The following is a 13,257-nucleotide window of genomic DNA, read 5'->3' on the forward strand; positions in this document are numbered from 1 at the left end:
CAGAAGTATTTCCAGAATTCAGAATAGTTAATACAGAATGTGAGGATTTGTATTTTAGAATGTGTTCTCTGTCTTGTTGTTTCCTCTCATAGCAAATTTCAACAACCAGCCAAATCTTCAAGGTCCTTTAATGAGATGTTTGCAGCCTCTGCGTCAGCTCAGAGCCCAGCTGATAGCCCTGATTGGGCGTTCAACCAGGTACATTACCAAACAAAAACCATTTCTTATGTGAAGTTGGGAACATTGCTCTCTTCCGCAGACAGTAGCATTCACCATCAGAAAGATGGCTTACTAGTGAGGCTGGTTTGCTTGCTCCTTGATCTCCAAAAAGATCATAAAGCTGCAAAAACCTCAGAGAAGGTGATAAGGATGTCAGAAGTACAGGATGGCTAATGTACAGTGAAAAATGGTAGGGCTTTTCAACCAGCATAGTGGTAACTGCGAGTAGAGAAGGGAGGAATATGGTAGAGAGGCACAGAATCATGACTAATGTCGAGGCCATGGATAGGGATTGACTGTTTACTGTCTCTTTCAGTAGAGGGGTGAGGGATCATCAGATGAAGCTTCTAGGAGTTACGTTTAAAACGAACAGATGTTTGTGATTCTTCAGGCAGCACTTAGTAGGTGCTCAGAGAAGTTGCTTATGTGTTTTGTGGAATAAAGAGGTTTACTTGCATTGGAAAGAAAAATTATTACAGGCTTAGGGAAAGTCCTTCATCTGAAAACAGTTGAAGCATGGAAAAGTAACAGAAAATAATCATATATTCCTGGTCTGTTCTTGCTCTTCTGTATGTGTCTGCTCAGGGCTATTTTTGCAGCCTGAATCTGGGCCTGCTGCACTCTTACTCTAAACCAGCATCCTTCTGAATGAAGATGGAAGCTTTTTGGGGTGCTTTTTTCTCCTGTTTTCCTTACAATGTCCCTTCAAAATCACAGCTTTTTGAAATACGGAAAAGGTTATGCCGTATGCACTTGAATATTAATTAAATGGCCCATTAAGTCATTTTTAATCACATTAGTCTTCTGTTGTGTCTAGTAGAAGTTCCTTATCTGTAATAGGAGCCAGTTTCAGAGACAACCAGGATTGCAGCAGTAGGCTGCTTGGATTACAGATAAGAGGACACAAGTGCTCTTTTTTCCACTGATGTCTGGATCGTGTGTTCTGTTTCAGTTACCTTCTGTGATTAGATAGCCGGTAGTTTTCCCATTCTCTGGAGAAAATGTGGTTTTGCTGGAATATATGAATATATCAAGTTTTCTGAATATATATAATCTTTTGGAAACGCTAACATAGAATTTTATTTTTTTAAAAAAAGCTTCATAAATGCTTAGAAGTCTGGGAAGTGCAGTATTTAAAGTGTATTGAAGTTTTATCTGGTCTTGACCAGCCTTATCTCCACAAAGTATGTTTATTTTTCCAAATACATGAAAATGTGTAATTTCAGATGTTCTCATGAATTTTTATAGAGGTCTGTTTCCTTTGTTTTGATGTCTGTTCGTAGGTTTTAGTCCGTCCTTTTGTAGAAGTTTCTTTTCAGCGAACAGTGTGCCGGACAACAACAGCAGAGGGTCCAAACCCCAGCTGGAATGAAGAACTTGAGCTTCCATTTAGGTACAGCAAAATGAAGCAAAATTATTTCCAAGTAATGGCAATTTAATTTGAGCATGCATTAAAATTTTCCAGTTCTGTTCAAATCACTTTTTGGTATATTTAACCTTTTCAGAGCTCCTAATGGTGACTACAGCACCCATAGTTTGCAGTCAGTGAAGGATGAAGTCTTCATTAATGTTTTTGATGAAGTACTTCATGATGCTGTAGAGGTGAGTTCATAATTGCAGGACAGTGTACATTAGAGAATATTACGAGCTTTTTAAGTTGACAGAATAAGTCTTTTCGGTGTAATAAATTTCATCCTCTTGTGCCTCTTTTATCTATTTTGTCATTCCTTATGATTTTATATATAATGCAAGATTATTAGAGGGAGCAATCTGTATAGTGTTAACCTTTGTACAAATTAATCGTGTACTACATAATCTGCTGCTAGAGTTGAACATATGTATGTAATGGGTTTTACTGATTTCATAAAATTAGAGTAACTAAACTTGAGAGGCAACATGCGAACTGTAGTCTGAATTCTGTTCTAACTCTTAATCAGAATTTTTTACCGAATTCCAGATGCATGATCCCAATTCATGTATTTTTATTAATTTTTTCCGCTCTCATCCTGATTTAATTTTTTGGAATGAGATAAATAAAGCTCTCAGTGTTGACATAACTCCTTCCCCTGTTGAAACCAGTGCAAGCCCTCCCAGTCAGTTCAGCAGAATAACAATACTCAACACTCTTGGAAATGCAGCCCCAAAATGAAAAAATGCACACATTTCACTGAGAACACAATTCTGTCCCCAGAACTGAAATGGTGTTTGGTGGAGCAGAGGGAAGAATGACAGTCTTGAAACTCAGATGTCACTCAAGCCTTTCAGATTTTTATTCGTTTATTTTTAACAATGTATAGGCTGATTATACTGGTTTCAAAAATCCCTGATAAGCAATACACATGAAAACAATGCTCCTGTTCCACAGTGTTTAGTTTGATTTTCATACAATTTTGCCTTCAAAAGCTTTCTTAATTGCTAGCAAAATACCTCATTAGAAGACCATAGCTTAATTTACCTTGTCTGAGAAGGCTCTTTTGGATGACTTCTCACATTTTTTAGTTCTTTATCAGGACTTTATACAGGACTTGAACCCTGAAGTGCAAGCACGTTTCATCATGGGCCATGATGTCCTTGTAATTGTTCAGTATCTGGCATGCTTGAAAGGCATGCAGAGTAATCATTGCTGTACTAGTAATGAGCTTGTATCTGTAGTAAATTATTAAAACGATGCATATTTTTTATTAATGCCTGGATTAAATTGTTTATTGGATTAAAGGAAATTAAGGTGTCTTACAAAGTGTTATGTTGGTCACCTTTTTAACAGGATGATCGTGAAAGAGGCAGTGGAATCCACGCTCATGTTGAGAGACACTGGCTGGGATGTGTTAAAATTCCATTTACTACCATATATTTTCAAGCAAGGGTAAGTTAACTTGGAGTAAATGTCTTAAAATACAAAACTGGAGAATGGAACAAGGCTGGTAATGAAATGCCAGATTTAATCATGGTCTCTGTACTTGTTAGCTTATTTTTATGGAATTGTTTGAAAATGCCTTTGAAACAACTGGTTTTTGTCAAATTTGGTGAGTATTTGTCAGTAAATTCAACATTCTGAAGGAAGAAGCCATAAGCAAACATACTTCTACACTGACAATGAGGCCTGGTTTCCTCCAGTAAGGAGATTAAAAGTGCAAATACTTTAGGTGGTTTTTTCAGTGGCTTTTGAGATCTTTGGTATGCACAGCCTTGATACATGAACTAGGAATAAGAATATCACCTAGAGAGGTGATGGAAATCTTGACCTACCTTCTTTTTTCACATTTTTCACGAATCACCAGATTTTTATCTTTGCCTCTTCCTGTCCCTTCTTTCCCCCATTCTTAGAACTTTTCAAGAGAAGCTTTCTTCAAGAGATACCAAGAGTTAGTCATGAGAATAATAGTAAAACATGCAGTTCTTTATAGGGTAGTTCTTCTGTCCTTCCACCCATCCTGGACTAGGTTAAGGAAACTCAATTTTTCACATCAATAGTGCTATCATATTGTAACCTTGCTGTAGGACTTTTTTATTTAGGGCAGTTGTTTTCATCTGTAGATCAAGTCATCATACCACAGAAGTCTCTGTTTCTTACTTCATGAAGATTCTGACATCGGTTGCATACCTAATGACATACTAATTTGCTTTTCTCAGGCTATATGGGACACTTGTCAGAACCTTAAGTGCTATCTTCAACTTAAGAGTTTAATCGATGAATTTAGGTGTTTGAGGGTTGTGGTGCCCTGTAGAATGAATCTTTCATTGACTTCAAAGAAGATGTAAGTAATAGGGTCTAGCCCTCTTTTCATGAGTCTTTGGCCATCCTGTGCAGTGACACATCATATCACCACTGTTGTTATAGGTCAACAAACAAAAAGGAACAAGAACCTCTTTTTAAGGAAACGTTCCATGCTGGATTTAGGAAAATGTTCTAATGCATGAAATTCACCTGTGAAGTGTGTCTGCTCACAGTCCTGAGAGACTTAATGGACAGACTTAGACAGTTTAACAGACTACTTACCAATATGTAGTGAAGGACACAGCCTATAATCCATCTTTGAGGATTACCAGTGCTTATGTCAACCTCTGCCCTTCATGCCTCTTGTTGGTGTATCAGTCTCACTTTGTAGAACCAGAGTATCTCCAGGATTCCTGTTAATGCACTCCTAACTGTCTTTGAGGAGGTCTTGCAGTTTGTGATTCCCCAAGCATAGCGTGCATGCCTGCACAAATCTCCCCAGCATTAGACATTCTTTTCATTGAGCAGGATTTCTTACTGAATTTGAAAAAACCTGATTAGTCCAGCAGTTATATCAAGGTGCATCTAGCAATTAGATTTTAGTAGCAAATGAAGCATTTCTTCATCCTGTTCTACTGCACTGCAGCAGAAATTCTGAGTGAATTATTTATAGTTTTCCTCTCATCAAACATAATTTTGTTCTTAAATGTTTGATGCACCAGCCCAGTGAGTCATCTGTTCATCTTCTACGTCCACTGAAGATATCCTTCCTGATGGCAGTTATCTGAATTCTGCCCAAAACAGGAGGTTAATCTTCTTGCTTTTCTCTTAATGTTACTTACATCCACTGTTGAGACTTGCCCAAGCAGGTGTGGGACATGCCATCCATCATCTCACACAGCCTTTTCAGAAAGACCTAATCTTCTGTTGTGGTGGCAGAGGAAAGTACAAAGGGCTGTTGAGTCTATCATAGCACTCTTCTGTGGGGAGGCTGGCTGAATGGGCCCAGTTCCAGTTGCACCCAAGACCACCAGCAGCTTCTGCCTGGAGACTGTATATGTTAGATGCTGGTGCATCATGCAAACAGGTGAAGGCCTATTGGTATGATGCTGCCTTCAGAAGTGGAATCCTGCAACCTGTATTTTGCCGTTTTGACAATTTTCCAGGTAAATAGTGCCACGCAGAGATTGCTGTTTGAAAGAAAAACAGTGAAATGCTGGCACTCTTTAAGAACTAGTGTGTATGATTTCCATTTCATTAAATATTAGTGTCTATAATATGCAAGATGGGCTGACATCCAGTTGTAATTAATACATTTAACAATGAGATGTCTCATGTTTTCCCCACAGTTAATCAATATATATGTCTTATTCTCTCATTTAATTGTTTTGAATTCAGGGTAATAAAGAAATCAAAGGAATAAAATATTTGAATACAAGCAGCAAATGTATTTGAGAAGGAAGTTTTGCTTTTTTCTTCTAATGAGAAGTATTTATGTGTATATGTTGTAGGTTGATGGTACATTTAAGGTGGATATTCCTCCAGTCCTCCTTGGCTACAGCAAAGACAAGACCCTGGGAATCGAGAGAGGTTATGATTCTGTGCAAAATCTGAGTGAGGGCTCATATATAACACTGTTTATTACCATTGAACCACAGCTCATTCCTGGAGAGTCAGTCAGAGAGAAGGTAACTAATCATCAGTTCATAAGGTTCTTGCTTTTTGTTTCCAGGGGTGCAGTGCCTGAGATGGATATAAATAGCTATGCTTAGTGTACTGAAGGACACGAATACAAGTATAGAAAGATCTTAATACAAATTCTGAGTGTTCTGCTGAGAATTTATTTCACTCAGTTCAATTTAATTGAGTGCACCAGTATGTTAGATGGACACTTAATGCATAAGTTACTTCTCACTTTCACCAGGTGTCTAGTTCTAGTGTTAATAGAAAGCAGATTTATGTTCATTATCTATGAGCATATCATTTTCCCATTTACTTCTGTAGACAATAAAGGGTTCATGCGAGTATTTGTGACTGGTGGACAGAAAGGAGGTAGGAGGTGCAAGCATAGTATTTTCCTGTTACTGTGTTTATACTATTCAGATAAAGCATTTATTATTTATGGCTCCATGATGCCAGATCTTGAAGACAATTATTTCTCAACAGCAGCTGTTACTGTTTTCAGTTATTTTATTTAAATCAGAAGTGCCTTACAGTAACAGCAGCAATTTGTTGTTACAATGCGTGCACCACTTGCTATTTTATGTAACATTATGCAATGATTTTGAGATCCATTCAGCAAGGATGTATGTTCTTCACACGCAAACAAGAGCAGTTCATTCTTTTCCAGTGCTGCACTTCTCATTTATTAGAGACAAACCGATCTGGAGAGAAAGGTCTATCATTATGTAGTTTCTTTTTCAGAATAAAAATATAAAACTGTATGATGCATTTTAAAAACCTTTTTTCCTTTTAAATTACAGTCTTGGGAGCTATCCAGTCCTGGGTTTTCTTGCTCTCCTGCAATAATGTGGGAATTGTTACAATTTAGTCCTGTTGAAAATAAAGAAAATCAGTAAAGTGCATTCATGGGTGGCTTTTAGTGCTAATTGGTTTGAATGATCAGATTATTACTATGGAACCAGAAATGCAGTCTTAACAGCCTTGAAGCACTTTTAATAGATGAGACCTTATTCAAGAGTTCTGAAGTCTGAATCTTTACACACAGCAATTACTTGCTAGGAAGGAAATGCACTGAATTTGTACGGATGCAGATCTCCATTTGTAGAAAGACCTGTCTCCAGCACTGATTTAAAAGAGAACACATTGATATTCAGCTAAGGGACAAGATTATTGTAAAATACTTTCGACTGTATGTTACGCATCTTGAGCTCTTCAAATAATGAGCAGATGTTCAGAACTTCTTACATAGATACAATCTGATGCTTAGTTACCAAAAGGCTATGTATTGTATTAATGCTCAGTGAAATGCAGTTTGGTAGCTATATTTAGAATGGATTTGAACACTTCAGAGGGAAAAGCAGTGTATTTTATTCAAGTCAAAGATCTTTCTGACATAAGTTCTTTTTCATTTCAAATATGACAGTAGGACCTAATTGTCCTCTGCAAAAACTCAGACATAAAGAACTGGAAAGAGACTGAAGTATGTTCCATTCTGAAGATTCATTCAAGAATTGTAGCATAGTAAATCACAACACAGGAGATGAGTCCTGTTCTAAATGGCAAGAAATACATGTGAAAGCCTCTCCTCACAAGGAGCCATACTGAGAAGACAAGGGGCAGTGGGTACAATTTGCACGAGGAAAGGTTATAGCTCCATATAAGAAAGGAGTTTTTTACAATGAGAACAGTTGTTCACTCGAACAATCTCCCCAGGGATGTTGTAGAGTCCCGTTTGCTGGAGGATTTCCAGATGTGATTGGACAGGGTGCTAGATAATCTCATCTAGGCTTCCTTTTCCACAAAAGATTAGACCAGATGGTGTTCTGAGGTTTGTTTCCAACATGGGCGCTTCCATCATTCCATGAAAGCCGAACTACCAGAAATTATGCAGTCACTGGAGTGCACTGAAAGTGAAACCAGGAATAAGGGCACTGTTGCTGAGCTGGAGGCCAGAGGAGGACCATGAGGATGGTCAGGGGGCTGGAGTACCTCCTGTATGAAGACAGGCTGAGAAAGTTGGGGCTGTTCAGCCTGGAGAAGAGAAGTCTGTGTGGAGACCTCATAGCAGCCTTCCAGTATCTGAAGGGGGCCTACAGGGATGCTGGGGAGGGACTATTCATTAGGGTCTGTAGTGATAGGACAAGGGGTAATGGGTTGAAACTTAAACAGGGGAAGTTTCGATTGGATGTAAGGAAGAAGTTCTTTACTGTTAGGGTGGTGAGGTACTGTATTGGGTTGCCCAGGGAAGTTGTGAATGCTCCATCCCTGGCAGTGTTCAAGGCCAGGTTGGATGAAGCCTTGGGTGACATGGTTTAGTGTGAGGTGTCCCTGCCCATGGCAGGGGGGTTGGAACTAGATGGTCTTAAGGTCCTTTCCAACCCAAACCATTCTATGATTGTAGATAGAAAACTGTTGATACAGAAGATCTGTTCTCTAAAATTTGAAGAACAGCAGAAAAACCAGTTGTGATTAAGTAATCCGTGCCAGTTTTGCCAGATTTTTATTCACTCTTTGCATTAGAGATTTTTCTAAATCTTGTAAAAACTTCACAGGATTTACTTTATAGCTGATTTGTTGACCTAAGCCAAACCAGATCAGTTCTGTAGCAAACACTGTATGGGATTTTCAAATAATCCATATTTTTCAAAGCAATATAAGTAGAAAATGGTAAGATATAATTTGATGTTAGAAGAAACTAGGTAAAGCAAGACAGAATTCATTAAGCGACTGTGCTGTTTTAGGTGGCATGTGTCTAATGCAATCTGTACATTTCTACAGAAACTCTACTAAAGTGACAAGTGCGTATTTTCTAACCATGACAGAAGTTGTAATTCTATGCTGCAACTCCCCAGATATCCCCACATATACTTACTATCAAGAGTGTCTAACGTAAAATGACAAAAAAGAACTGTTTTGCCATCCTTTGTTCTGTTGCTAGCCATTCCTGCTGAAGTTGAATCATTTGAAATACTTGTGTGCTGCTTTAGGATGCCAAACTCAGTTTCAGTTTGATTTTAAAATACCTTTTTTCATTTCTTTACCTGTTTTTCCTCCCTCTCCTGCTGCCCTTCCTGCATCTCTGTCTAGATGAATGAAATGCTTAAGAAGGTACAATATTAATTAAATCAGCTGCAAGATTCCTGTTGTTCCCTGTGTAAGATTTAACTTAGTTTCTTGCTATTCAGCAATCTGCTTGCACTTTGCACTCCTTGACGCTGACATAGGAGTTGTTTATTTGTCAGTGATATTTGCAGTGAATGACTACATTGGAATTTACAAAGTGCCAGAGGCTGTAAGTTTTTTGGCTGTGAATATACAAGGGATTCTGAGGGGGTGAAACAAACTGTTTTGACTGATCCTGATACCTTTAAAAGATGACATCTTAGGTGACGTATGAGTCATTGTCATTGTTATATAGTTAATATGTGCTAGATTCGCTTCTGGGAAAGCTCATCTAAAAGCATTGAAATTTTAGACATATCTGAATTACAAGGGCTCATCTAAAAATTACTTGGACCTTCTCTGCAAATATTTTGGGTTGTCACAGTATTATTTATATAAAAACGATGGGATTTTATGCATAACCTCAGTTGTGGTTTTAATGGAATGCTGTGTGAATAGCATGTGGGATAGTGCCTAACCATAATTGTTTAACTTTGAATTAATACTGGTGTTACATACCCATTCCTGCAGGTTTACTTGGCCATAACTTTTCAGTGTTTTAATAGAGCCTGCTTATAGGTACAAGTCATTATGTGCATTCATAAGTAAATGCAAATTGCCTGATTTTGCATTACTTTGACCTTTCTTCTATGACAGAGAGCCAAAGTATATACTGCAGGGAAAGTTCAGAATGCTGTTAGGAAAGAATTTCTCACTGCATTTATGTTCCTGTAAATGGTGAAATAAGGCCAAATATAGTAAAGGCTTAAGCTCAAACTATAAATAAAACTATTTTTGCATGAATTCTACTGTCTTTTCAAGTTTGATACCCAAGAAGATGAGAAATTGCTCCAGGCAGCAGAGAAGTATGAAGCTGAATGTACATCGGCATTTCCAAGCCGTCAGTGCCTAACAACTGTGATTGACCTCAGTGGGAAAACAGTTTTTATTACCAAATATATCAAACCTCTGAATCCACCAGAGGAGCTTCTTGATGCCATCCAAGATAGTTCTCAATCAGCAGCAGTAAGTACTTGGGAAAGACAGTGGTGTTTCTGGGATATGGATTTCCAGGTGTGTGCATTCACATGTGGGCACACATGTGCACATAGGTACATACCAGTTCTATACATCAGTTGTACAGCTACACTTTTGGTAAAGGAAGGACCACAGACAGGAAATAAATTAGTAATGACGATGTGTGATACACAGGGAGTCTATCCATAATGATGCTGGAAAGGGAGATTTGTATTCTCTGAAAAAAAAAATAGATATATTAATAAGTATTGTGCTTTAAAAGAGAAAGGATTATGCCATACATCAGTGGGAGGTATGAATTCTAAAATGAGCTAGTTGCTGCTGCAGTGAGGTTAGTGTTTTGTCATTGGTATCTGTGGCAATAGCACTGTGCTTCACACCTGGTATAATACTGCTGCAGTGGTGTGAACTGAAGGAGTGACTTGCTTTGTTATGTTTGCTTGCAGGAATTGGTGGCTCGATATGTGTCTTTGATTCCATTTTTGCCGGATAGTGTGTCATTTGCTGGAATTTGTGATTTATGGAGTACATCAGATGTAAGAAATGCATTAAACAGTTCTTTATCCTCTTGAATGGAAATTAACATCCTAGCAGCCCCTCTTACAGTGGGAGATTGTACTAGATGAGCTCATGAGGTCCCTTCACAGAATAATTTCAGTCTGATTCTGTTATTGTGAGGACTTTATTTCAAAGAATAAGGACCAAAGCTTAAAAAAAGTTGCTCATCCTGGTATGAACCAGAATTTTTATCTTAGATAGGTTACAACTGATTGACCCTACACAGCGTTAGGGCTTTAAGCTTTTCCCAGGTGTTTTTCTGTTATAAACTAATCCAGAACAGCTCATCACGTGCAAGTGAAGGGATACTGATTGATCAAGACTTTAAAACTAGGCTTAAAATCAATCATTGTAATTCCAAGTCACTACAGAAAAAAACACTGCATGTAATGCCAGCAGAAATGGGATATTTAAGCCTTCTCTGTCACATTAAGATAAATCCTGTCATCTACAGAATAGCAGATGTTGTTAATCGTAGGTGATGGTTTTACCATCTCAGACTGTTCTGCAAAATTCAGAATAACTCAGAGACCCTGTTTCTTGTAGCACAATCTCCATTCTGCATCATGGATTTTCACAGCATTCATGCTTCAACCTGCGCATTGAAGCAGTGCCCAGTAAACAGTACAGGTCAGATCTGAGAGGAGTCTTCTGCTTCAGAAGTGTTAAGAAACACTATAATGTGTTGAAAACACATTTGATAACTGCATAGAAAGACTCTTTTTTTTCCTTGTACCTTAATTAGCAATTTCTGTACCTTCTGGCGGGAGATGAGGAAGAACACGCTGTGCTCTTGTGTAATTATTTCCTTGGAATGGGGAAAAAAGCCTGGCTTATCATTGGAAATGCTATTCCTGAGGTAAGAGGATTTTTTCACTTGGTCTCAATGTTAACTTGTATTCTGTGCAGTCTTTGGTTCCCACCAATAGATAGAATTGTTTCTTGCTGGTACATTTATTCAGGAGTTATCTGAGCATTGGTGCTGATGGAACTGAGTCTTTCCAGAGAGAATAAAGGAAAAAAAGGAAAACTAAAAGTGTATTTAGTATAAATATAATCTGTTTTTTTTTTCCTGGGCTGTTTCCACACTACTCTGGTAGTAGCTGTTGGCCTCATAGTACACAACCAAGCATCTGTAAACCCTGATTGGACTTTAGCTTGTATAAACAGTGTGTCCAGGACAGACATAATGGAGATAGCCCATTAACAGTGCTTCAGTTGTGAATACACAGACTATGACAGTTTGGGTGGGATTGGGTGAAGGCTGAGAGGTGGCAGGAAAGGGTTAGGGGCTTGCCAGGGATTCTTGCTGGTATGTAAACATTCCTTGATCCTCTTGATGGCTGATGGCAAAGCTGCGGCAAGGTGATGGATTTGTTCAGGCTCCACAAGTCCATCTGCATCCACCTCCTCTGATACAGGCTGGTTAGGCAGTCTGCTCCACCTTGGGCTGATGTGTACCCTGTCACTGCCCTGAGCACACTGTGGTTGCAGTCTGCCTTAGCCTGACCAACATCTAACACATATAGGTTCTTTTTCCCCTTAGGAGATGCATTTGTTCACAGGGAAGTACTCAATTTCCAAGTAACCAATATTGCTCTTTTCAGAGAGATGGTAACATGGTCTGTAATGCAGATCTCCACCATTTGTATCTCAAATTACCAAGCACATGTGAAAGTTTTGCTGAATAGAATTTTGGTAAAAATCCCTGTCCAAAAGTCTCTTCATGCTGAGGTACTGCAGCAGCAGGACTCAGAATCTGGTGGAGACAGTAGTTCCTAATGAAGCCATCAGCTGATGCATGCTGTAAGGAGGGGGTTATTCCAGGTATTTCAGGGTACCTGGAAAATGTGGGCAGTAACAAAGAAACAGAAGAGCAGTTCAGGGATTCCTGATAGAGAATACAAAAAGGGAGCTGGGAAATTCCTTATGTGCCTGTATGAGGGAAGGCTGATGGATGAGACACACAATGTGCTGCACTGGTGGGGCACCTTCTCCTAGGAAGCAGCCCATGGGTGAGGACTGTGGCAGTAGTCAAGCAGGACATGCTGGTACTGAAGTGGCATCAAACATTCCTGGATGTGGAATTTCGCATCGGTTTGTAGCTGAAACAAGACGACTTTCAGAATCTGTATTTTAAGAACAGCTCGGGGCTGTGTATGTCTAACAATTTCTGTGCCACGTAAGAGACCGAGACCACATTATATGTTAGTTGGTTGCATTGTAAAGAACCTGTACATTCTTCCAACCAGCATGCCCCCCAAAAGTACTGTTAATAATAAAAAGTTAATATTTCAAACAATACAAAACATGCTGGTTTTGTAGCCAGTTTTCAAACATCTTTCTTGCCCTTTTTCTTTCTTTCTAGGGACCAACTGCATATGTATTAACTCTGGAACGAAGTCAGTATGTGATTTGGAACCCCAGTACTGGATCTTTTTACGGGCAGTATGATACTTTCTGCCCTTTACAAAACGTGTACTGTCTGATCAGCTGTGATAATGTAAGCGTCTTGCCACTTTTCTGTACCCATAAGAGTTTGATGACTTGATCTCTGCCTCGACCTTATGCATCATTGGTTCATCAATGTAACTATATTTAGCCTGTCACTTTATTAGTGATTTTACCAAATATTAAGCAGGTTTTTCAGGTACTCTAAATAGGAAAGTTGTTTTTAGTCAGCACTTAGGTGGATCATGACATCTGTTCATACAGTTTTACAAGTGAAGCGTACTGGAAGGAGTCACTTGAGTTGCATACACAGTGGCTGGCACAGTCCTGTTGGGTTCAGTGTGCAAAACAGAGCTGGCACTACAAGGCACAGAAACTGTATTGATTTTCTGCTTGGTGTCAAGTCCTCCTGTTTATTTGCTATAAAATAC

General features: G+C 38.8%; 1 protein-coding gene across 1 annotated transcript in view; it reads left to right on the forward strand.

The window, feature by feature from the left end:
- Nucleotides 1–13,257, forward strand: part of CC2D2A (coiled-coil and C2 domain containing 2A) — a 54,616-nt gene that overhangs the window by 37,144 nt on the left and 4,215 nt on the right. The window contains exons 24-32 of the mRNA XM_034064639.1: nucleotides 93–198; nucleotides 1,503–1,612; nucleotides 1,725–1,821; nucleotides 2,984–3,082; nucleotides 5,446–5,622; nucleotides 9,602–9,805; nucleotides 10,264–10,353; nucleotides 11,121–11,234; nucleotides 12,744–12,878. Of these exons, the coding sequence (XP_033920530.1) occupies nucleotides 93–198; nucleotides 1,503–1,612; nucleotides 1,725–1,821; nucleotides 2,984–3,082; nucleotides 5,446–5,622; nucleotides 9,602–9,805; nucleotides 10,264–10,353; nucleotides 11,121–11,234; nucleotides 12,744–12,878 (1,132 nt within the window). The remainder of the gene's footprint in view (nucleotides 1–92; nucleotides 199–1,502; nucleotides 1,613–1,724; nucleotides 1,822–2,983; nucleotides 3,083–5,445; nucleotides 5,623–9,601; nucleotides 9,806–10,263; nucleotides 10,354–11,120; nucleotides 11,235–12,743; nucleotides 12,879–13,257) is intronic.

Source organism: Melopsittacus undulatus, chromosome 7 (assembly GCF_012275295.1).
Source record: "Melopsittacus undulatus isolate bMelUnd1 chromosome 7, bMelUnd1.mat.Z, whole genome shotgun sequence".
In the NCBI taxonomy this organism is placed as follows: domain Eukaryota; kingdom Metazoa; phylum Chordata; class Aves; order Psittaciformes; family Psittaculidae; genus Melopsittacus; species Melopsittacus undulatus.